The sequence below is a fragment of the Microtus ochrogaster genome, chromosome 21 (assembly GCF_000317375.1).
Source record: "Microtus ochrogaster isolate Prairie Vole_2 chromosome 21, MicOch1.0, whole genome shotgun sequence".
Classification (NCBI taxonomy): Eukaryota; Metazoa; Chordata; class Mammalia; order Rodentia; family Cricetidae; genus Microtus; species Microtus ochrogaster.
The window spans coordinates 33,756,193-33,781,777 of NC_022022.1; the positions used below are offsets into that span (position 1 = coordinate 33,756,193).

A 25,585-nucleotide genomic window follows, 5' to 3' on the forward strand; every position below is an offset into this window, starting at 1 on the left:
CCATTTCCAATCATATGTGTCGCACCCCAAGGTGCGCTTACCGGGAAGATTCTAGCCTACGTCCACCTTGGGTCGGACCTCATCGCGTGTGCCTCAGAGAGCAGAGCTCTCGCCTCTGCCCGCAGGAATGGAGCATCATGTCTCTCTGAGGCGTCTGCCCCCTCGACGAGAGCTGTGGAGTCTGACCTCACTTCCTCTTCCGCCCAGCATTCTGCTCCGTTCACTCCTCCCCCTACGTTCTAACCTATCAGGAAAGCAGCTTCTTTATTTAATTAACCAATGGCCTTCCTCCATCAGTCTTTGTATTTTGTTAAATATTGAGGGAAGCATTTTTCAGTCATGCCTTCATCTCATCCTTGTAAGAAGTGCATTAATTGATTAATTTTTAACATTTAATATTTATTACACTAATAATCTGTGCCATCAGTATAGTTCTGTTTCATGGTTCAGTTAAAATGTGTGTTGATTAATTACAAGTTTTAAGCTCATGACTTCTCTTAAGATTAAAGATCTTAAGAGTTGTAGATGTTAAATATTGCATTTACTTCTAAGCTGTGTGATTATGCATTTATTTTGTTTAACTGTGAACAGACATGCTTCATGACTCATAACTGTCTTTACAATGAATACAAGCATGCTAACTGTTAAATTTCAAATAACACACCATTTCATATAATAAAAAATATCAGTTTTCCAAATGCTAAGGGAGATGTTTGTGAGGAGGGTTGACTTAGCCTCTGCCTTAGTAATATTACATAAACACTGAATAAAAACTAAAAAAATAAACAAACAAGCAAACAAAAACATGACTTATATTAAGCTATGTTTAAGTCATACATGGAAAGGCGATGCATCAGTAAAAATACTTTCGCTACTCAACGAACACTCTGATTCCGGAGAACCTTCTCTCATATGTAAATGTTCCCAGGAGGGTTTCCTTTAGAAATCAAACTAGGTTGTTAATTAACTGACTCACTTACAATAGATGTCCATGACTAGGTTACTGCTCACTGGATTGCTTCATTTTAAGTACACACACACACACACACACACACACTGGTCACATAACCTCTCTTCAGGAAAGGAAGGCGCTCCAGAAACCTGTGTCCCCTTAAGGGAGATGTGCAGCGGCAGCTTCTTGCCAGACTTCCTGCGTACACTAGCTGGGAACTCACTCTTAGTCCATTAAAATGTATTCGGCCCTCCTGTCAGTAGAGCACATCGAAGTTGCAGCAACAACACTAAATCGAATAAATAATGAGAAGTCTAGGAATCAAGAGACCAGCTCCATGAGTATGAGAATCCTGGATGGATTTACAGTGTCAACTTCCTGAGCTGTGTGGTTCTCATCAGTGTGAAAATCAAACACTTTTATCTGATAAACTATACCACACTCCTCTCAGAAAGTTATAAAAGGGCAGAGTCATATGATATAGAAAGCTAAGTATTATTACAGAATTTGGCAATTATTTTTAAAACCTTTAACAATGTAACAATCTTTAATTGTAGTTTCTGAGAAATTATTTTGTATTCTGTGTAAGACATTTCAAATTAACTTCATAGAAAGAAACTTACCATAATGTGTGTGGCTGTGTAAACTGAATATTTAAAAATTCTGTGCTTGTATGTGTGTGTGTGTGTTCATTCATATGTGGAGAGGCACATGAGTCATATCATTGTATGAAGGTCAAAGGGCAACGTTCTAGAGTCTGTACTTTCCTTTCAGTATGTGAATTCCAGAGATGGAAATCAGGCCATTTCCTTTACCCTAAGCTGGCAATTTTAAACTGAGAAGTATGGCTGCTATGGCCATTGGAAGATTTCTATGGCTATACGGTTCCTAAAAGTTTGAAAACAACAAAGAAAACATGGTAGGGCAGAAATGTGTTGTCTTCTCTTACTGTATGTAATTTTAAATGGAAAATTTGTATTACTATATATATTGTGTTTATATAATATGATTAATGATATTCAAATTATAGTTATTAAGTGTCTAGGCCCCAACACTGTAGTGAAATGACTAACACGGGAGATATGGTAAGTATTGCTATCAGTTTGATGTGATCTAGCTTTTATGCATTGAGGTTGGCAAGTGGTCAGAATTACATATGCTGCCTGCATATGGTGTTTCCTGTTTGAATTTTCCTTCACACCTGAGAATAAACAGAAGGAACATTCACAGACTATTTCCTCATTTTCATTTTAAATCCTTAAGCAATTCATCTCGAATTTTTTGTGCAATTGATCACAGAAGCTTCTGTTTAAAAAGATGATGGGATTGTATGTCAGACAAACACTGCCCTTTGAGCCATATTCCCAGGCCCTCTGTTCCTTTATTAAAAAAGTAATTCTTTGAGAATCTTATTCAACGTGTTTTGATCGTATTTACCCTTTCTACACTTCCTAGACCTACTATTTCTTACCTCCCATCCAGTTTTATGATTTTTTTCCCCACTGAGGACAATTTATACTAAATAAATGCTCTTCGGGAAGAGTAGACTTAAAAGAGCCTATAGTTTAGGAAGAATTGGCTCTTTCTTCCCTAATAGTGTTCAGTTCTCAATAGATGCCCTCTCCACTCTGGGACATGGTCTGTTTCAGATGTTCACAAGTCTCCCACAGCGTCACAGCTACTGTAACGTCATCTGCTGTAACCCTGATGTGTCCAGAAGACTCTGTTTCCTTGTAGCCATCTGCCACCTCTTCTTGGGTCTTTTCTATCCCTGGATATGGCATATATACTCCTGTAATCCAAGTCCTCAGAGACTAAGGCAAGAGAATCAGAAGCTCAAGGGCATTCTCAGCCACCTATATAAAAATTGAAACAGAATTTCTCAACAAAATATTAGTAAATCAAGTTGAACAGAACCTAAACATATATACTTAGTCTAGTTATGATCTGAAAATTATTTTAAGCAATTTATCACATTATTAACCTCAAAAAGAAAAATTAGAGAATAATTAAAAATCATTGTATATTAAGTGAAATATTCCCTTTAGAAGATTCATTTTTTTCCTCAGCCCTGAAAAATACATTTGAGTAACATTATACAAACCGATCAGGTTATAGGTAGGAATATGTATGTATACATACATGTATATAATAACAATAAATAAAAAAGAGGCCATACATTTGAAAGCAAGATGGGAGGAGTATATGGGAGGGTTTGCAGGGAAGAAAGAAAAGGGAGAAGTGATGTAATTTTATTAAATCTCAAAAATAAAAAGGTACAAAAGTAGGAGAGCTGGTTGAGAAGGGAAGTGATGGATGTCAAAGAGAGGCAATAAAGGGTCACAGTGGATGAAAGTAATTGAAATACATTGTCATGGATAAAAAGCCATAATAAAGCCCATTATTAAGTGAAATTAAGACATGCTTCTTTAAAAAATAATTTTAATGAGAAAAATAATAATCATATAAACTTAATGGAGTTTTATTCATCCACAAATTCCGATTCTGTCATTTGAAGAAAGATTATGCAACTCATATTATTAAATAAAGTATATAAGATTCAAAAAGACAAAAAAAAAGATGATGGGATTAATCATGAATCTTTGCTTACTTTTCTTTTTTCTTTCTTTTTTTTGTGACCGTGTTTCTTTTCTTGACCCTTAGCAATGCATGTTGCTGATAGATGTGCAAAATTATTTTAATATTTTAATATGTCTTAACATGGATATTGCTTTCCCCTTTCATGAAATCTTGAACTTCTATCTAAAGTTAATAGCAGAAAAACAAACAACTTGTGAAGAAATATTTGGCAGGCCAAATGGATGCCCCACAGAGAGTCTCAGCTCTCAGGACAGTTGAAACAACAGCTAAAGGTATATTTGCAGGCAGTTATTAGATAAGATGCAAGATTCAGCTACTGCTGGGAGACACGTTGTGCTCTGTGGGAACTTCCTTCAAGTTTAGGGTACTCCTGAGAGAAAGTGTGGAATTGTACCAACGCCTGCAGGAACGCAGGGGGCATGGCTGTGCCTTCCCAACGGTTCATTTTATTTTCCAAACCTAGTTCTCTGGCTGCCTTCGAGATTATTTGTCTGTTTCACGTGGTGACCACGGCACGCAGTAATTCTCAGGTTAAAGCTTTTCTGAAACAAAGCTTACATTTTTTGCAGCAGCAGGAAGCAGATGACTGCAAAGCAAATCACCATCTTTTGTGAGAAGAAGTTACAGTGTAATCCTGAGTTCAGCGTGTGTCTTGGGGGAAGCATGCAGGATAATTTTTCCCCTGGGCAGCTCTATTTTGTTTGCCTAGAGTTACAAAAGACATTCTGTTCCATGTTAAAATTCTGTATTGATCTAAGCAAGAACTTACAGTTGTTAAAATTAAAGGAAAAAAATGAAAATTATTTTAGTTACCTTGTTTAAATATATATAGCTATAGGAATCACTTCCATCCATACCTATAAGTGGAATCTTTTTGGAAGTGTGTCGTTTTCATGTTCAGAGTAATAATGTAAACACAGAAATTGAAGTTACTCAATAACCTTGCCTTTATTATTTTAACATATTTATAACTTATATTTTATGTATAAAATGTCTTCTCTGAGTTTTCTACATATAAATGTTATATATGAAGGTGTGTGTGAGTGCATGAATCATTTTGAACTGATATCCAATGTGTCTAAGACATATATGAGCACAGTGAATATTCCTTTCTCACCTTTCCTCACAGGAAAACCTGTGGGAAATGTTGTAAACATCTAGGAATTGCAGCTGTTCATTGATGTAGGGATATTCAACAGCTCAAAATACAGTAAAACACTATACTTTGATTTGTGTGTGTGTGTGTGTGTGTGTGTTTGTTTGGGTGTGCGCGTGTACGCACATGCATGTGTGGGCGTGGATATGTATGCATGTGTGTGTACCAAGTTGGCAGCATATGGATGTCAGGGAAAAACGTATCCACTCTGGTTTCTCTTTCCCTCATGTGAGTTCTGGGGATTGGCTTCAGAACGTTAGCAAGAGATTGGATCTGCTAAACTATCTTGCTTCTCCAACACTGCACCATTTTAATTTGATCTACTTTAAGTCTGAGGAAGTAAAATTTGGTGTATAGTTGTTTTGGTTATTTTTTTTAACTTTTGGCTAAATATCTCTTTCTTAAATAACTAATTTATAATATTTGGTAAAAATAACTGGATTTATTCAAAATAGAATTCATTTTAAACATTTTAAGTCAAGATGCTTAATATATTTATCTGCCTCTATACCATTTTTGATTAAAATTTAAAATTTTCAAAATGAAATGTATAATATATTCCCCTCAAAGAATGAGAGACAGTTTTGCTACATGACTCAATATTAAGTGTAAGAAAGTAAATTTAGGAAGACTAGCTTGTCTGATGTAAAAATATGAGATAAAATTGACATGGGTTGTTTTAAGATTAATGTATATTCATCCTATTATTTAAAAAGTAATTTAAAATTTGACATTGTCAAATGACCTTTTGTGTTTTTTATATTATATTTTATGCTGTATTTTAGTTTAGCTAGAATTATGGAAGACATGAAGATAAGCTCAGGGGGAAAACTCCAAAGATAATTTATTTCAAAGCTGCATACAATGGGCACTCAGGTCATCAAGGCAGGGACTTCACTACCACACATCTGTCCTCGGATTTTTTCTAAACCTGGAGGAAGACTTCAGAACCCCTTTGCTCATGTTTTCTCCATGACTGTCTAGCCAGAACCACATGGAGGACACTACCAAAATTGGCTACCCACTTGGAGTAGAATCTGGCCCTCCCTTTGAAGTGCATTTGTATACACTTTCCTTTGTAGATGCTGTTCTGTGTGGAGGAATTTCCTTGGGCATTTCCCTTTCACTAATTGCCAGATGACTTGGGTAGGGTCTTGCTCTGAGGACGGCATTCCCGGTTGTCATCCTCTTTCACACCCGTGTTCTCCTCACCTCTTTCAGCACAGCTCTCCACTCCAACGTTAAATTTCCCGTGGCTCATTTCCTCCCAGTACTATGCACTTCGTATTTCTCTTTGCCCTATTTGTACTTCTCATGTTAGCCCTGCATAGAAGTGATCACTAATAGCCATACAGCAGAGTCAATATTAGGCTGTCTTGATATCGCCTCTGCCAACAAAATTATTCCAAAAACTCTCAATTTAGCATCAGGCAAATTCATCAGACAAAGACTAAAAGCAGCCACAGTAGTTGGCAAAATATCACAAGAATTTTTGTCATATCTGAGTTGTTGGCTCTGAAAGCTTTTGGACTGGGCCTCCACATTGATTGTAACACTGCTGTCTTCCAAGCTCCTATTAAGATTGCCCCTTAGGTCCCACTTACATCATCCAACTGCTTTCCTAGTTCAAAGTCCCATTAAATAGTAACTGAATTATTGAATTAAAAGAATATTTCTTATCAAATAGTTTATATCTGAAAAATAGTAATGTAAATAATTTATTCATAAGCCATAAAGGTCACAAAAAATTTGACTTCTAAAGGATGCTGCCAAGTCGCTTCTAAAATTCAGGAAATTGTTTCACAAAAAGCTTTGTTATATTATGATTTGAGAGTGCATTAAAATAAAGTGATTGCTACATAGAACATCCTGATAGCAAGCACAAGTTTTAGAAGAGTCGTTCTTATTAAAGTCCGAATTAAAAAAAGTGATATTGTAAACGCTGTAATTTATTTTTATTCTTGAGCTTCTAACCAATTGAATATAGAAAATATTTTTTAAAAGAATTTTGTGTGCTTTATAGAAAGAATGGATTTGCTTCTCTGTAGTGCTTAGAAGATGGAGGGAAATAAATGAAAAGTGAGCAGGCTGGAGACTGTGTTTCTAATAATCAGAAACTGACTTTTTAAGAACTCTTTGTAGGATCTTATCTTATAAAATGATTGAAGACCCAGGAAACATAACTTTAGGTGTGCGTGACCCATGCTTGGACTGCAGCCCTCAGAAGAGTGGAGTTCGTGGGGAACGCACATTCTAGTTGTCATCAACTGTAGCATCAGAAAGTACAAGCGGGAGGTTTCCCTCTCGTGACTTGGAGGAGAAAAGTTCTACTCCTGATTAATTAATAACAATGGAGCAAACATATTAATTCATCATGAAGTTTTGAAATATGAAGAAATAACTTGGCATTATAACAATTGACATTCAAAACTTAATAGGTAACTTTTCCAGTCTCACAGTCTTTATGAATTTTGAGAAAATGTTGATACAAAGATTTTATTCATCAACTAATGTCTTAGAGTCTTATAAACATTCCTCTTAGGGCAGAAGGATTTTTTCAGTCTTTGTTAGTTTTAAGTGAAGTCCATGATAGGCTTTGTTTATAATTTAGCCACAGGATCTACTGTTAAGATGGCATGGTATGAAATAATGCAAGCGTCTTTGGGGTCATTTCCTATATTTTGATCTTTTCTATTTCTAACCAGACTAGAAAGACTATCGTCTATAGCAGTCTGCATAAATGCCTGATAGATATCTTGCTTCCTAGAAAACCCAAGCTCATGGCAGTATATTGAATTGCCTCTTTAAAGAAATTGCAAGAGCAGTCTTAATGGCTATCAGACGTATTTCCATTCAGACTATGTGATGACTTGCATTTCATCTGTGTTCCCTGGCAGTGTTCCTTACTCACAATCTAATTATTTTGCATTAGTACATCAGGATTTGCATACATCTCTTGACCCAGTCAAGAAAAATCTAAACTTTTTAACCTGTTTGCTTGCTTTTTCATTTTTCTCCAATTCTATCTGTAGGATAATCATCTAAACAGACTGGTCTCCTTTTAATAGATTTTTAAAAATCACTTTATTATTAATATACTTTTTGTTTCATATAATATGCATACTGTACAAATCTAAAATGGATTCTTGAACCCGTTATACATGTAATTTATTTTAAACTTGAACACTTCTTTTGGTTCATCTGGTGATTCTGTTGTACTTTGCCATTAGCATTGAAAGATGATGCTTTCAGTTTTTAAACCATAGGTAAAATTAAAACTTTTAATTATGCCAATGTATAATTAAGGTTTTAAAAATAAGAATTTGATAGTTACGACAGTAAAACTATTAAAGTAAAACCTTATACTTTTAACATTTTAACTTAAGAAATGAAAAAATCTCTTGTGGTTGCCATGAAAACTAAAGAGTAATAATCATGTTAAGTTCTGAATATAATCAATGGACCTGGCTTATCTTCTCCATCTGTAATAATGTCAATGCTTGTCTGGTTCTGACTTTCTGGCAGATGGGTGGATTTAGTGGGTAGGCAGTCCTCATGACCTTTTGAACGTACTGGAGATAACTTAGTCATTTTCCACTTCTCAGCTACAGTATTTCGTTTGAATGCTGTGAACTTTTAAAAAATGTCACTAAAATGTTAACTATTTTTTTCTTTACACATTTGTGAATTTTGACTACACTAGCATTGGTACCAAAAAGTCTACTGCAAATACCTTTGACAAATGCTATAGTTATTTCTGAACTTATAGATAATCACATTTCCTACTTGAATGCATAATTTACTACATCTGAGAATATACGGAAAGTGATCACCAGTTTAGTTTCTTATATTAACTAATTTCACACTTTTAATTTTATCCTACCACCTTTTGCTTATTAATTTCGTGTGGATGTGAGTATGTGACTGAGAGAGGGAAAGTGGTGGGTTGAAGGGTTGGGGTGGGGGAAGGTGTTCTTGGGGATAGCAGAAGGTATTGGATCCCTGGAATCTAGAGTTAATAGGTGCTGGTGAGCCATGTGATATGGGCTCATTTGTAGAACAGGAATTCTCTTAACCAGTGACCCATGTCTGAAGCCCCATTCTAACTTCTTTTACTATGTTTGTATCCATCTTGGAAAGTTTTACTAAGCCCTTGGAAAGTATGAGTAATATATGTTAACTATGACTACAAAGGGAAGAATCCCACAAATGAATTTAGTCAGTTTTGCTATTTAAAATGTTAAAACTTACGTGTGAAAATGATGACATTTAACAATTGGAAATAAATAGAAATAACGTTATAAAAATTATTATTAACAAATATGACCGAGAGGAACGGTGAGATAGCTCTCAGTGCAGTGGAAAAGCACCTGCCACGAATACCTGACAGTCTGAGTTTGGCCCCCAAACCCAATGTAAAATATGAAGACGAGAATGACCCCATGAAGTTGTCCTCTGACCCCATGAAGTTGTCCTCTGACCCCATGAAGTTGTCCTCTGACCCCATGAAGTTGTCCTCTGACCTCCACATGCACACTATTGCATGTAAAGAGTGTTCCCTCACCCACACTAATAGTGATAATGGACTTGAGTAGGAGATCAAAGATACTTGCTATACGCCAGTCACTCTTCTAACACAGCTTATTTTTAGTGATGAGAAAGGAGACTTAGTGCCCACACCCACTCCAAAAATTATGAGGCAGCGAAGTGACTAAATATGTAAGTTATAGCTCAGATGGCATACCCTTTTAAACTAATCCAGGAAGAATGGAAGACAATGTAAAATTACCCTATCACCAATAATTAAGTTGTATTCCTCAAAACCAACCAGTTAAGATGAGCAATGGTGGTGCATGTCTTTAACTTGTCTTGAACCCCCTATCCTAACTGCCCCCCACAAAAAGAATCAGTTAATACTGAGTTGTAATCACATTAGCAAGAACTTGATCAGAAAATGTTGGCAGTAAGAAGTAAAAATACAATAGAGCAATGTGAGTCAAACTTTTTTTTATTTTTTATTTTATTTTTTTTTTTTTTTCAAGACAGGGTTTCTCTGTGGTTTTGGAGCCTGTCCTGGAACTAGCTCTTGTACACCAGGCTGGTCTCGAACTCACAGAGATCTGCCTGCCTCTGTCTCCAAGTGCTGGGATTAAAGGCGTGCGCCACCATTGTGAGTCAAACTTCTTAAATTCAAAAGTATGTAAACATAGTATCATTTTGAGCAATGCTAAATTATGCATTTAATTGAATTAAATTGAATAGCCTTTATTCAGTTTTTGCATTATACATGTGGTCTGTGGATCATTGCCATAAAACAATATAAAGCATCTCCAACAACAAATCCATAAAGAAGTCATGGAGTAGTGCTTGGGAAATAACTAGATATTAATAAACACAAGTGATGGGGATGTGTCCTAGCAACTGTCAACTACACATTGGCAAATAGACTTGCAGAAGTTGTAGCACTTGGCAGGAATTCCTATGGCCTTTGTGCTGCAGGCTAGATATGGCTAGTATTTAACAGGCAGCTTCAAAATCTTAGACCTGTTATAATCAGAGGCATGCATAACCTTTTTATTGCCCTGTGATTTAATAATAAGTAGATTTTATATGAGTAGACAAACTCATATAAAGACAAAACACTTTGGTGAGATTGTTTTTCTTTTTGATGTTTTTTATTTGAGCTTATTTTTCATCCCTAATCAGTGAGATTGAGATGACAAGAACCACAACCAATCACAAGCCACCATGAAGGAAAATGACCATATATAAACAATAGGGTAATTAACACTCTAGAATAACACCTTGATAATAGACCACGAAGTATGCTTAGTTAATGCTAGCAAGCCATTCATAGAACAGAACTCAGGACGAAAATTCTGGTGAGCACAGACATTATCTGGAGCAGAGGCCATTGGAGCCAATAGCTGACTGGGATATACACAGACCGGGTTTTGCTAAATGGAAGTGATAATTCCTAGAGATTGTTGTCATCATGGAATACAAAAGCATGGTTTGCCTCCAGCACTTACTACCAACTCCTCTTAGAAGTAGAGAACTCAGCCTAGAAGGAAGGTAACTACATCCACAATAAAGGACTACTCCTCAGGAGAAGGAACATTACCTGACACAGTTGTGGAAGTTTCCCAACTGAAGACCAGAAGGTGACTTTTAAGAGTAAGAGCACAGCAGAGGACACAAATGTATCCTTTTACACTGGGGCCATCTGTGCAATAGTGTATCTTAGTTTCTGCATCCTGTTACTATTATTTCATGGCATTGTGAACCCACAATAAGCATTTAAAAACATGACCCACATTTGTTAAGAAATACAGATTAAAACAACACTAACATTCTACTACGTGCCCATAACAATTACTGAACCCAAACTCTGATGGGATCAGTGGCTGGTAAGGCTACAGAGCAATAGAACAAGAACAGAAAAGGCATTTTCCGTAGAATGCGCCTGGGCAGTGGTGTTGAAAAGAATTCTGCAGTTTCACTGAGCAAAATGATAGCACCAGCAACAGTGTTCCTGGGCTGGAACTACTGATCGGAGACACACTTCCATGGTAATTCTGAATGGCTGAAAATGAGTGATTCCTAGGGACCACAGGCTGAGTGAGATGCAAAGTGATCCATTTCTTCTAGTAGTTACCGTGAGCTCTTATGAGGTTCCTGTTTAGACTTCCCCCTTTGAAGGATATCTTCTTGGATTTTTTTATCCCACACATAACCTCTTAAACTGAGGAAGAAGGCCAATGACACAATTAAATAAAGACTATTAAAAAGAATGATGATCCTAAAATGTAAAAGCTTATCATTCGGAATTAATGTTAGTTACAACTTCTATTTAACCTGGCAATGTGGTATAAAAAGGAAATAGAGCTGGGCATTGGTGGTGCATGTCTTTAATCCCAGCACTTGAGAGGCAGAGGCAGGCAGATCTCTGAGTTTGTGTGTAGCCTGATCTGCAGAGCGAGTGAGTTCCAGAACAGCCAGGACATCATGGAGAAATACTGTCTCAACCCCCTTCAGAAGGAAATAGAAATTAAAATTACAAGTATAAATATTGGGAAAAATAAATTGTGATAATTTTCTGATGATATACCATAAATTGAAAATTTACAATTATTTAAAATAAATTATATGAGTCAATGACAATAAAAATAAATAAAATTTAGTTATTAAATACTCAGGAAATAAAAGAAAATCTTTAATTTTAACGACATAAAATTATAAAATATATAAAAGTCATTTCTGTTGAATATTAAATAAAATCAATGTCAAAAATTATGACTGATTCAAGAAATTGGAGGTATATGCTTATGTGCTGGGCTTTGATATATTAAGGACATGAGCTTAGCCTGTCCTGCTAATAAGTGTAGTTTCTGATAAAAGTTTCATCAGTTTATGTATGTGAACAACTGACAGGGTGTTTTGCACTTTTTTTGTTTCTGTACATGGAACTCTTCAGCCAAAGCAGCCATGCATAAAAGCACAACTAGTGTGATTATAGTCAGTGCCCAGATTTCTAGAAATCCACTTTTGATAAGACAATGTCATAGGGGTAAACAAATGGAAGAGTGTATTTAACAAATATTACCATGGAGATTCTATGAAAATACAGTCTTACAAGGAAGTTGAAAGTTGGTCTCATCAAGAAATAACACTCATCCAATTGGCCTTTTGTATGGGAAAAAGTGAAGTGCTACCTTACTTCACAAACAGAACCAGTTCTAGAGGTGTTGTGTGTCTAAGCATGAAAAGCAAATTCAATGCATCTTCCAGAAAAACTGAAATAGAAGAATGTCTCCAAGAGTCTTTGCTGTTGCTGTGATAAAGCACCCTAACAAAAGCAATTTAAGAGGGAAAGGGTTTATTGTAGCTCACAGCCAAGTTCATTATGGTTGAATTCAAGGTAGCTATTGCCTGAAGCAGCTGGTCACATTCCGTCTGCATTACAGAAGAAAAAATTAATGAGTCCATGTTTCTGCTAACTTCCCTTTATTTTGTTTATACAGTCCACAATCCAAACCATGGAATGGAAGCTGAAAAATTTGGGCAGGTCTTCCTGCCTTAATTACAGTAACCATAATGACTCCCAAAGAGGTCTATCCCATGCGATTCTAGATTCTGTCAAGTTGACAGTTAACACCAACTACCATAGACACATTTTATACATACAAACAAAAATATATATACATATATTTGTCTTGTGATAATTTCAGGATGCTATAACAGAATAATATAGAGTGATTGGCTTATAAACAAAAATAAATGTGTTCCAAAATTTTTGGAAGCTGGAATGCTGAGATCAGACTTTAGTATGGTTGGGTTTTGGTAGGAGCTCTCTCCAGCTTGCATAGGAGTTCCGAGGCTTTTCATCCTCACAGAGCAGAGAGCTAGCCACCTACCTCTCTGTCATAGAAGAGCACTGGTCTTTTCATGAAAGCTGCCTCTAAAAGCAAGTACTGATGTATTGAACACCTTCATACCATGTTGGAGACCAGGGTTTTAGAATGTGGACTTCGGGGAAACACAAACATTCTGTTCATGGCTGTATCAAAGCACTTCATTTCCATGAACATACCTAAAGTACAAGACAGGGATGGAGATAAAAGGCACAGGACACTGGGGAAATGTAGGCAAAATGAAATTCTTAGATAACTGCAGAACCTCGTCGGTCAGTTCTGTAAGTCTAAGTGTGCAGATATTATCACAGAAGTGTGTATGTGTATGCATTAGCAGACATGTACACTGATGGACAACAGTACCAATTTTTGTAGCTGAAACAGACAACTATCTGCAATTGATCATCAAAAACAGGGTATATAGAGTACTTTATTTTAGTGTGTTTATAAAATGAGTATGGGGAAGAACTGAGAATGTCATGCTTGACCACAAGGCTCTGTATCCTAAGCCTAATGTGAATGAATGGAGCCAGATCCCAACAGATCTCTCTGTGGTTGCATCAGGTGGAGATGTGAGGTGATGAGCAAAGAAGAAACTAACTGAATGGGGGAGAATCTTTTTTTTTTTTCAGATTTCTTTTTTTTTTATTAAGAAAGAAAAAAAAATTTCCGCCTCCTCCCAGCCTCCCACTCCTCCCACTCTCCCTCCCCCCAACCTCCCCCCCCTAACCTCCCCCCCTCCTCTCCCCCTCCCTCTCGAGTCTGAAGAGCAGTCAGGGTTCCCTGCCCTGTGGAAAGTCCGAAGTCCTCCCCCCTCCATCCTGGTCTAGGAAGGTGAACATCCAAACTGGCTAGGCCCCCACAAAGCCAGAACAAGAAGTAGGATCAAAACCCAGTGCCATTGTCCTTGGCTTCTCAGCAGCCCTCATTGTCCGCCATATTCAGAGAGTCCGGGTTTATCCCCTGCTTTTCGAGTCACAATCCAGCTGGCATTGGTGAGCTCCCAATAGATCAGTCCCACTGTCTCCGTGGGTGGTTGCACCCCTCTTGGTCCTGACTTCCTTGCTCATCTTCTCCCTCCTTCTGTTCCTCATTGGGACTTTGGGAGCTCAGTCCAGTGTTCCAGTGTGGGTCTATCGCCAGATGAAGGTTCTATGGTGATATGCAAAATATTCATCAGTAAGACTATAGGATAGGATCATTTCAGGTTCCCTATCTTCAGCTGCCCCAGGAACTAACTGGGGACCTCTCCTTAGGCACCTGGAAGCCCCTCTAGGTCCAAGTCTGAGAATCTTGTCAGCTAGATCTGGAAGGGGATTGCTATCCAGAATATTCAAAGAATTCATAAAACAAAGAGTCAAAGGAACAAATGACCCAATCAATATGGTCTAGTGATCTAACTCGAGTTCTCAAACAAAGAAATAAAAATGGCTAAGAAATACTTCAAGAAGTGTTCCTTACCCTTTGCAACTAAGGAAATACAAATTAAAACAACCTTGAGATTTCATGTCACTCTTCTCAGGATGTCCAAGATCAACAGAACAACTGGCAACAAAGGTTGTGGAGAAAGAGGGGCCCTCATTCATTGTTAGTGAGAACACAAATTGGTGTCTCTTCTCTGGAAATCAGTGCAGAGAATTCTCAAAAACAACTGAAAGTAGATCTACCACATGAAGCAGTTATTCTACTCCTTGACATTTGCCCTAAGAACTAAACCTATTGTGGCGATTGGCACATCAACTCTGCACCTGGCTGAAATCAATGAACACCCAGGATCTTCAGGACACTAATGTGCCAATCGCCACAACAGCTAAACTAGTGCACAAAGTAATGGAGCTCCTGCCAGAGAAGCACGGGCAGTACAGCCTCGCCTTACACCTCATCGAAGCTGTGGAAGCCATGGCTACTTTATGACAGTAGTCCAAAGTCCTGCGACCACACCAATCACTGCATGTCACTTTACACAGCAAGATCTGAAACTTTTTGGAGGTTTTTTTTTGTATAATAAATATAGTACTTTTAAAAAGTGCAAAAAAAAAAAAAAAGAACTAAACCTAATAGCCGGTGCTCTTAACTGCTGAGCCAGTGCCCCAGCCCAGAGCTTTCATTTCTCGAGGAAGACAAATCATAGGCACAGAAGCTGCAGAGTGTCTGGCTACTCGGAATCTAGAGAGAATGCTTCACTGTTGCACTGCATGTTATGGGGCTGGAGAGATGGCTTGAGGGTTTAGAGTACCCCCAGCTTCAATACTCTGCACCCACATCATGGCCCCAAACCAGTTGTAATTCCAGTTCTAGGGGCTTGTAGTCCACCTCTTCTGGCCTCTGAGAGCACCAGAAACAATATGGTTCACTTACATATGTGCAGCGAAAGCACCCAGACACATAAAATAAAAATTTAAAAAATAAGATTACACATTGTTGCATTTGTTTTGAAACATATCCAAAAGTTGATATTTTAATTGTTATCATGAAATATGTTTTAAATTTCCCTCCTTTCTCTCTCTTTTATTCTCTCATACACATAAATAGCTCTGCATTTTATATACTATATTTTATGACATTATTGGATCTATAATATATCATAATCTTTCACTTTTAAGTACATCAGAATTTATCTCGTTTCCAGGAAGGTATTATCTTCTGAAACCCACAGAGCAATGATAAAAATTAGGGATTCTCATTGTTACTATGCTATTATCTGTAATATAGATCTTATTCTAATTCTCTAACTCTTTGATTAATATTTTACATCGAGAATCATGCATTAGTCATTGTGTTCCTTTAATCACCTTTACATTGGAACAGATATTCTATCTTAGTCTTTCCTGGCAGTGACTTTTTAAAAACTATTTGCTAATAATTTCAATATTCCATCTTCTAAGATGCATATACCACAAAAGCAAACAGCTCCTTACCTTCTCATTTTCTTTTATGACAAGGAACAAAGTGCTGCATCTAAGTAAAAAATTATTTTTTACTGAGATTTGGGAAGGCATTCATCATTCTGGGGAAGAAAATATATGCTTTTAATCCTAGCAAGCGTTTGAACAAATATGCACTAATAACCTTTCATGACTAAAGTGATTTAAGCAATATATTTTAGAGCACATAGTGAATATATACAATATTATTTATAAGTTTACTGAACGCTATAACCAATGGAAAGTTATAGTCTAATTTATTTCATTATGCATTTGAGACAGAAGCACAGCTCTAAAAGGTGCATTGATTTTTCCACAGCTGTAATTCATGATTCAAGTACATTCATCATCATTTAAATGAAACAACACATATAAATTGTTCTTAGTTCAGATTAATTTTAAATCAGTTTTGCAGGCCATCTGATATAGAATATAAAACTCTGAGGTGAACGTCAGGCTACTCTTTGCGACAGGGAGACACTTTCAGACTTTTCCATTCTTAAAGTTACAGTCTGCACATGATTTCAGGAAGCTCAAATACACAAAAGGCCTATCTCATGTTCAATACTATCTAAGGCATAAAATGATGGCTAAAAATCTCTAGTAATGGTAGCAGGCTTTCTTCTATATGCATGTGCCTTAGGAAGAACAGGATTGTTAATTTGATATTTTCTTAGTGGTTTAGAATTTAGGATTAGGTGTGGCCATCCACTTCAGTTTTGTCACTCACTGTCAAATTCTTAATTGCTGTCTCTTTGGTCATCATCACATCTTCCTCAAAGTTAAATCAGTAATTATGTTTCCCTCTGGCTTCCTGTAACCCTGACAATTGTCGTTGTTTCTCCACTGTATTGCTTTGCTGCCTTGTCAAAGGTTAGTTGACCCTTGATGTGGGCTATCTTCCAAAAACCTGCTGCTGTCCTTCAGTGCTTTGTCACCTCTTTCTAGTGAGTCTTAAAATCCTCCAGAGCCTAAGTATACTTGATGTTACACAGTATCAGATCCTCCATGGTCTACATGTCCGTAGATGTTACACAGTATCTGATCCTCCTGAGCTTACACGTCCTTAGATGTTACACAGGATCAGATCCTCTGGAGTCTACTTATCCTTAGATGTCACACAGTATCAGATCCTTAAGAGTCTACATATTCTTTGATGTAAGCTGTAGCATGTTTGGAAACCTTGTCCTCTAATTTAGTAAAATAATTATGGCAGCCTTTTCATTTCCTGGTAAAAACCATTGCGCCAATTTCTTCCTTGACTTTTGAAATAATATAAATTTTTTTTTGTTTAAAACAATATGCTAAATTTCAGTTACCTTTTTTATATAATCAGAATGACTTTCTAAAATAAAATCCTAGGTATAGTAACCAGTAGTATTTTAATCTATTGATTTTGTAATATACATTTAGATATTTTAATTTAGATGCATAATATCTAGATGATATGTAGTGATTTATTTTTTATAAATACAAAACTTATTACTTTAACACATGTGTCTTTTGAATGCACCCAATTTTTGTTGCTTTGTCATATCATGCTAAATGCTAGTACTTTAAGATACAGTTCTATTCATTCACCACTGTTTGCTGAGTGAGTCACTCCATCTTAGGTGATATAAAGCTCACTTTTTCTCTAATGTGTGGTGCCATCAGCTCTTAGTAAGAGAGACCTCCCACATCAGAAGTCTTTAGTGTAGGAGCCTTTAAGGAAGGGCATAGAACCTGTGCCACAGTGACTTTAGTAAATTGGTCATTTCTTGCTTCTGATGTAGATAAAGCCTTTGCACATCCACTCTGTTTCTACTTCCTTGTGCCCAAATTCAGCTCTGTTTGTATCTCAGCTCTGTGATGAGATTATTAGAAACCTACTTCCATGATTGTGCAGGGTAACTAGCAGCTCGGAAACTTAGGGCTTCACAAAACGTTTTTATTCCAGCCTTTGGTTTTTAATGGTCCTCCGCACTTCATCATTCCCTAATAATGACAGACTCTTCACCTTCTGAAGTCAGTGTATTTGCTTGGAAATTGGTAAGGAATAGGCAGTAGGTGGTTTGAATTAATTCTCCTTTCCTCTTTCTAGTCCATTGTGGTCCCCAATTTTATACACACACACACACACTGAGAGTTTTGGCAAATAAGTGGCAAATCTGTGGTTTTAAGAATCAGAATACAATTGCTCTAATTCTGTATTTCCTATATGTAAGGTTGGCAGGGGGAGCAACAGACAAGGGAACAAGTAACTTGAAGATACCACAGGCTCTTATTTCAGATGAACCAACAGAGGGGGAAAAGAAATCTCCAAAGAAGCAGTTCTCAACCTGTGGTTTGTGACCCCTTTGTGAAGGGCCTTTTCACAGGGGTTTCCTCAGACCATTGGAAACCACAGATATTAACATTACAATTCATAACAACATAACAATAGCAAAGTTATAGTTATGAAGTAGCAATGAAAATAAATTTATGGTTGGGGGTCACCACAACATGAGGAACAGGATTGAAATGTTGCAGCATTAGGAAGGTTGAGAGCCACGGCTCGAGAGTAAGTAAGCAGAGCCATTGCAGGGTGTTGTTAATTATCACATTCAGACCCCAGTGGAAAACTATAAGCCTAGAATGCAGAACTCTCAACTTGTTGGCTTAAATGTTTAGCCTCAGAGTCCAGCGTCTCTATCCATCCTACTGTGTGTGTCCCCTGGGAAGGAAACGTAAATAAGAAGGAGGTGTTGCAAGGGTTGTGTTCAAACTGTGTGTTAGGCTTGATTCGCTCACGTGGCTGACTTCAGTTAATACTTACAGCAATACCAAAGCAGAGTCACAAGTTCATCATCCTGATTTTGCAGATATCTCGAAAAAGGCATGTAGATAACAGTAGGGGAATGAATATTGTCTTAATTTTAGTTTTGATCCTTGTAAAGTTGTTTCAAACTCTTTTTCTTCTCAGTGTTTTCATTGGTCTGTTGCCTGGGTCAGGTAAATGGGCTGTGTCTTGCTATCTCATGTTCAAATTACTAGAATAGTCTTGGAAAGATGATATTGGTATATTTTAACACCAGATATTTGTCAGAATGGCAAATGTTGGGAGAAAACATATGTGAAAAGTTAGTATCTGCTTTCACTGGAAACACAATATTAAAAAAAATAAAACTTACACGTTCTAATGCACCCACTTATTATTAGAAAGTTGTAGGTTTTACCGAAGGGTTTGGTTTCTCTCAGATACATATAACTTTTGTCAAGAATATTAAGTACAGTTTAGTTAAGGTCATTGTATGTTAAAGAATACTTTGGATATCAATCTAAACATTTAGGGTATTAATGAATGACATCAGTGAGTTAGTTTGTATTAACAAGACCACTGTTCATTTATATAAACTAATCCTTCAAAGTATATGGATGATATAAATAAACTAAGTTGCTCTGTTTCTCTTCTCAGCTCAGTCCGTTTTTAAGACATTCGGTTCTGAAGAGAACATACAATGTCTCTCTGCCATATTCATCCTCTAAAAGAGAAAATACCTCTCATCCAGAACAGAAAGCCAAACAGAAACATTGAAGAGACAGAGTGCAGTATTCTAACTGGTGAGTACAATAGACCCACAGGGTCATAGAGATGCATGGGTATCACCCCCTTCCACTCTGGGGTGATATCTTAGTCAGATCCTTAACTTCACTCACCGTGATCACCTAGGTGATGGTGTCAAGCAATCATTAACAGATTATAGTGAAGATCGTCTTCATGTTTCTACATTTGACTGCTAATCTGATTTTGATAGCTTTTCCTTGTTTTATTGTTAAGACAGGGGAGTTACCTTAATGTGATTAAGTTGCAGCCTCTTGGTTGACATACTTTTCCATTACAAAGAAATACATTGTCTCTTAATAAATTATAATAAATTAAAATTGTGCTTTAGCCAAATATTTTGAAATTATATAATATGGCAACTTGAGTATTTCTGGACAGATTATTTTTTATTTTTTTATTTATTAAAAATTTCCACCTCCTCCCCGCCTCCCATTTACCTCCCACTCTCCCCACTCCCTTCCCTCTCCCTCTCCAGTCCTAAGAGCAGTAAGGGTTCCCTGCCCTGTGGGAAGTCCAAGGTCCTCCCCCCTCCATCCAGGTCTAGGAAGGTGAGCATCCAGACAGACTAGGCTCCCACAAAGCCAGTCCATGCAGTAGAATCAAAACCCAGTGCCATTGTCCTTGACTTCTCAGTCAGCCACATTTAGAGAGTCTGGTTTGATCACGTGCTCATTCAGTCCCAGTCCAGCTGGCCTTGGTGAGCTCCCATTAGATTAGTCCCACCTTTTCAGTGGGTGAACGCATTCTTCACGGTCCTGACTTCCTTGCTCATGTTCTCCCTCCTTCTGCTCTTCATTTGGACCTTGGGATCTCAGTTCAGTACTCCAATGTGGGTCTCTGTCTCTATCTCCATCCATCGCCCGATGAAGGTTCTATGGTGATATGCAAGATATTCATCAGAGTGGTATTGGATAAGGCCAGTTCAGGCACCCTCTCCTCTGCTGCCCAAGGAACAAGCTGGGGACATCTCCTTGGACACCTGGGAACCCCTGTAGACTCAAGTCTCTTGCCAACCCTAAAATGGCTCTCTTAATTAAGATAGCTACTTCCCTGCTTCCATATCTACCCTCCATCTCAACCATCCCATTCCCTCAAGCTCTTCCCAATCCTCCCCTTCTACCTTCTCTCTCTCCATCTTTTCTAACCCCCACCCCACCCCCACCCCTGTGTTCCCAATTTTTGCCTGACAATCTTGTCTACTTCCAATATCCAGGAGGATAACTATATTTTTTCGTTGGGTTCACCTTCTTATTTAGCTTCTCTAGGATCATGAATTATAGGCTCAATGTTCTTTATTTATGGCTAGAATCCACTTATGAGTGAGTACATACCATATTCATCTTTTTGGGTCTGGGTTATCTCACTCAGTAAAGTGTTTTCTATTTCCATCCGTTTGCATGCAAAATTAAAGATGCCATTGTTTTTTTTACCACTGAATAAAACTCTAAAGTGTATATTGCCACACTTTCTTTATCCATTCTTTTATTGAGGGGCACCTAGGTTGTTTCCAGGTTCTGGCTATCATAAATAGTGCTGTAGTGATGAGCGGCGGGCTGCGTTCCGCCACCCTGCTATAATTACTCGAAATAATTACTCGGAAACTGTATTCTTTTGAACATTGCCTGGCCCATTAGTTTCAGCCTCTTATTGGCTAGCTCTTACATATTGATCTAACCCATATCTAATATTCTGTGTAGCAGCACGAGCTGGCTTATCAGGAAAGATCTTAACCTGCGGCTCTGTCGGGTGGGAGAATCATGGAGACTCACTGATTCAGCTTCTTTCTGCAAGCATTCTGTTCTGTTTTCTCTGCTTACCTAAGGGTTGGCCTATCAAATGGGCCTAGGCAGTTTCTTTATTAATAAGAAATCACTCCCACATCATAGTGCTGCTATGAACATAGTTGAACGAATGCTTTTGTAGTATGATTGGGCATCTCTTGCGTATATTGCCAAGAGTGGAATTCCTGGGTCCTGAGGTAGGTTGACTCCCAATTTTCTGAGAAACTACCACACTGATTTCCAAAGAGGATGCACAAGTTTGCATTCCCACCAACAATGGATGAGTGTTCCCCTTACTCCACATCCTCTCCAGCATAGGCTATCATTGGTGTTTTTGATTTTAGCCATTCTGACAGGTATAAGATGGTATCTCAAAGTTGTTTTGATTTGCATTTCCCTGATTGCTGAGGAGGTTGATCATGACCTTAAGTGTCTTTTGGCCATTTGAACATCTTCTGTTGAGAATTCTCTGTTCAGTTCAGTACCCCATTTCTTAATTGGGTTAATTAGGGTTTTAATGTCTAGTTTTTTGAGTTCTTTATATATTTTGGATATCAGACCTTTGTCTGATGCGGGATTGGTGAAGATCTCCCACTCAGTAGGCTGCCTTTTTGTCTTAATGACAGTGTCCTTTGCATTACAGAAGCTTCTCAGTTTCAGTAGGTCTCATTTATTCATTGTTGCTCTTATTGTCTGTGCTACTGGGGCTCTATATAGGAAGTGGTCTCCTGTGCCCAACAGATTATAACTCTGGGTACATTTAGACAAATGAATAGATATTCTCATATAAAACATTAACAGATAGTAGCTGTAAACTAACCATAATGACTATGATTTGCCTTAGACATTGTTTTTGTAAGGCAGTAGTGTATTTAAACATTTAATGATGCTGTATCCAAAGATTCTTTCTCATTTCAGTGTTCATACTATTAGAAGACATACTCAGAAATTGAGTATGATTATATTAATTATAAGGGACTAAATTCTAAACAGACAACAGTTATTTATCAAAGCAATAATCCTCTAAAACTAAAAGTCTGACATATCACAGACTATTAGAGGAACAGATAAAATTTTTATTAGTATCACAGACATTAAATATAAATTCTTAGATTTATATTTAAGGTGGCAGGAGATATTTGAGTAATAATATTACACATTTTGTGCTAGAATAATATTTAATACCTATTAGGCTAAATAAAATGCCCTATTTTCATTTCTTTAATTTTTATGTGGTAATTATGCAGTATAAAATACCTATGGTCAAAGTTATAATTCTATTGTTTAGTGATGATCTAGATTGGAATATCCACATTTTAGGTTAGTGACCACATCAGTATTTTCTATAGAAAAGTTATGTCCTTATTTCATTTTAATTATTGGAGGAATTTTGCTAAATTACAAAAACCAGGTTGGAATATATTTACTTTCTACATATCAAAACTGCCAGTGTATTATCATCTCTCTCCCATGCTCTTAATGAGCTGTTTTTGCTTTGAAGATTGTGTCTTTTATCTTCTTTCAGAGATCAGAAAAAAACAAAACATAAGCCAACGCACAAACTTAATGTTCCTAGGTTTTCTTCCCTTCAGTGTCTGCCTCATTGTTCTTTGATGTTTACAATATTTTGCATTGTGTGATTTGGTGCTTTTTATCAATCATAAAAATTATCACAAATTGTTTTTTTTCAAGTATTGATGTTCCACATCCTGTCTTATCCTAATTTGGCAATGTGATTATGAGCATTCTTTGTCTTGTGTTGAATGTACTTTTGTACTTATCAATCCTCTATCATCTAACCTGAAGTTAAGTACATCTACTGGAGTCTTAAATTATTGCTTATTTATATCTAAAACTTCCACTTGACTAGTATGTGTAAGCTCTTTGTCATGTTACCATGTTGTAAGCATTCCACTCGCCATCATTTTTACACCATAGAAGGGAACCCCCACTCTGACTCACCTGTGGCTCTGCTTATAGCATCTGTCTTCCTGTTTCTACGCCATATCTCATAAATGACTTATATGCTGGTCGAAATGAATATTGTTTATGAAAACTTAGAACGTCGTTGATATTTCTCTGAAGAGGCAGGAGGAGGTCTCTTTATATGGATGTGCTGATGACTGGGGCTGGTTGTTTTAGAACAGGAGTTCCCTCATTTTTTAGGATTCCCACAATTCTCATCACCCGAATTCTCAGAGGCCAGCCTTTCTGTCATCTGCCATGAGGTCAGTTAATTTGTCATGCCTTTTCTTTTCCTCCTTGTACAATGGTCAGATGCTTTGGAGCTGCTGAGATCATTAGCTGCCATGTTTAATGCTCTATTATTGTCTGGTAGACAAATGCACAATGCATTTGACAAATGTCTTCCATTGGAAAGTGATAAAATACCAGGTTCCACCATGTTCTTCCCTTCTGTCAAGTTCTTCCATAGGGCCCCAAGAGTGCCACAATGCCAACTTAGATTCTTGCCCATTTTGTGGTGTTGTCTTACTCTTTGGCCTTGACTTTACAGGGAGTGCAAGTCTTCCCTTGTGTTACTTTCTCCTTTTCTTTCTTATCAGGTCACTGGTTCTTCAGGCTATCTCTGTGGCGTCTTTCGTTTATATGTATTTAGATAAAAAAGTTCTTAGTAATATGTTTTCATATACAATCTACAATATTTTGTTCATTGCCATATCTAAAATTTCTTTTTATCACAATTTACATGCAGTTTTCTGCAAGGATATATTTTCTCTAAGATAGCATGCCTACTTATTGGTATCATTTACCTCTAAATTTATTGTTTATGAAGGTTATATTGTGACAGCACATTTTACCATTAGGTGTTTATTGACCTCTTCTGCATAGTGTGATATAAAAAAGGTTCCTTTAGAATCATACTAGTGCTCTAGACTTTTTTGTCTGAAATGAAACCCTCTGAGTGAAGGCTCTTTCAAACAAAGGCCCTGTTTAACTTCAGCATTATAGATGGACAGGAAGACCCCCTCCATCTTCACTGTGTTTAGGCATTTCTACATTGCAAACTCACAACAAACTCCTATATTTGCATGCAGGATTATCCTCACTGTAGTAAATATAGTGCCACTTGGAGTCTCTGTCCCTTAATTAATTTTTATGAGAAGTACATGGTTAGTTATGTCACAATTAGAGAAAAACTTAAAGCTTGACTGAACTACAATACTAACTCTCAAGATGAGTGAGCTGATAATACATTCAAATGCTGACACCAGTCTAACCCATGTCGGTGGAAAAGGTGGACAATAGAGCAGTGTCTTACTGTTGGAAGTAAAAACATTACCACCTCCGGAGTTGGAAACACATCAGACAGTAAGATAAAGAATTTGAACCAGTTCTAATATTCCCAGTTTTTCCTGTGTCAGATCATCTGTGTCCACCTGCTCCTGGCCACGAAGGTGTCAAACCATTGTTTGTTATGTGTACTCCCACAGACACAAAGCTGAGAAATAGACTAGCGTTTCTCCACAGGTGAACTCTAATAGAGCCTCTTACATGCTGCAAGTACATTATATAAGTAATCGTACTGTAAAAGGACTTCGCTCCCAGACCATTTGTCCCTAGTAAAATCCAGTGTATAAAGTTACACCATGAAACTTTTAAGAGCGTGTTTGCTGATATTTTCTCTTTTTACTCTCTCTGGGGTTCATCTTATTAGATGTGCTACTGTATATGCAGCAATGTGTATGTAACTGCTGTTACAATGCAGCAAATGTATGTGTAACTGCTCTTACATGTTGGGAGCAGTGAGACCCCAGATCCTGAATTTCTTGTAATCCCCTGATCTGAGTGCCTACAGCTGCTCTGAGCAGGAGACCTTCAGGAGTTCCTGATGGCAGGAGAGTGGTTTCTGGTGGGTTTGGCTGGTGCTTGGCTATCTCTATATAATCTGCTCCTGAACACAATAAAGGGGGCATTCTTGGGGAATTCAAGGATAACCCGTGTTGCTGTCTCTTTGTCTGTGAGTCTTTGTGTATTTTAACCTCCAGCCCCTTGCTGGAAGCTCGGGAACTTGGTGTCAGCGCATAGAGCACAGACACGGGGCGTGGAGCACAGCAGTTACAATGCAGCAATGTGTATGTAACTACTGTTACAGTGCATCATTGTGTATGTAACTACTGTTACAGTGCATCAATGTGTATGTAACTACTGT

General features: G+C 37.4%; 1 protein-coding gene across 1 annotated transcript in view; it reads left to right on the forward strand.

Moving 5' to 3' along the window:
• The window catches only part of Stpg2 (sperm tail PG-rich repeat containing 2), a 380,862-nt gene that overhangs the window by 354,224 nt on the left and 1,053 nt on the right, over positions 1 to 25,585 (forward strand). The window contains exon 13 of the mRNA XM_005357433.3: positions 19,484 to 19,629. Coding sequence (XP_005357490.2) covers positions 19,484 to 19,603 — 120 coding nt within the window. The 3' untranslated portion in view covers positions 19,604 to 19,629. The remainder of the gene's footprint in view (positions 1 to 19,483; positions 19,630 to 25,585) is intronic.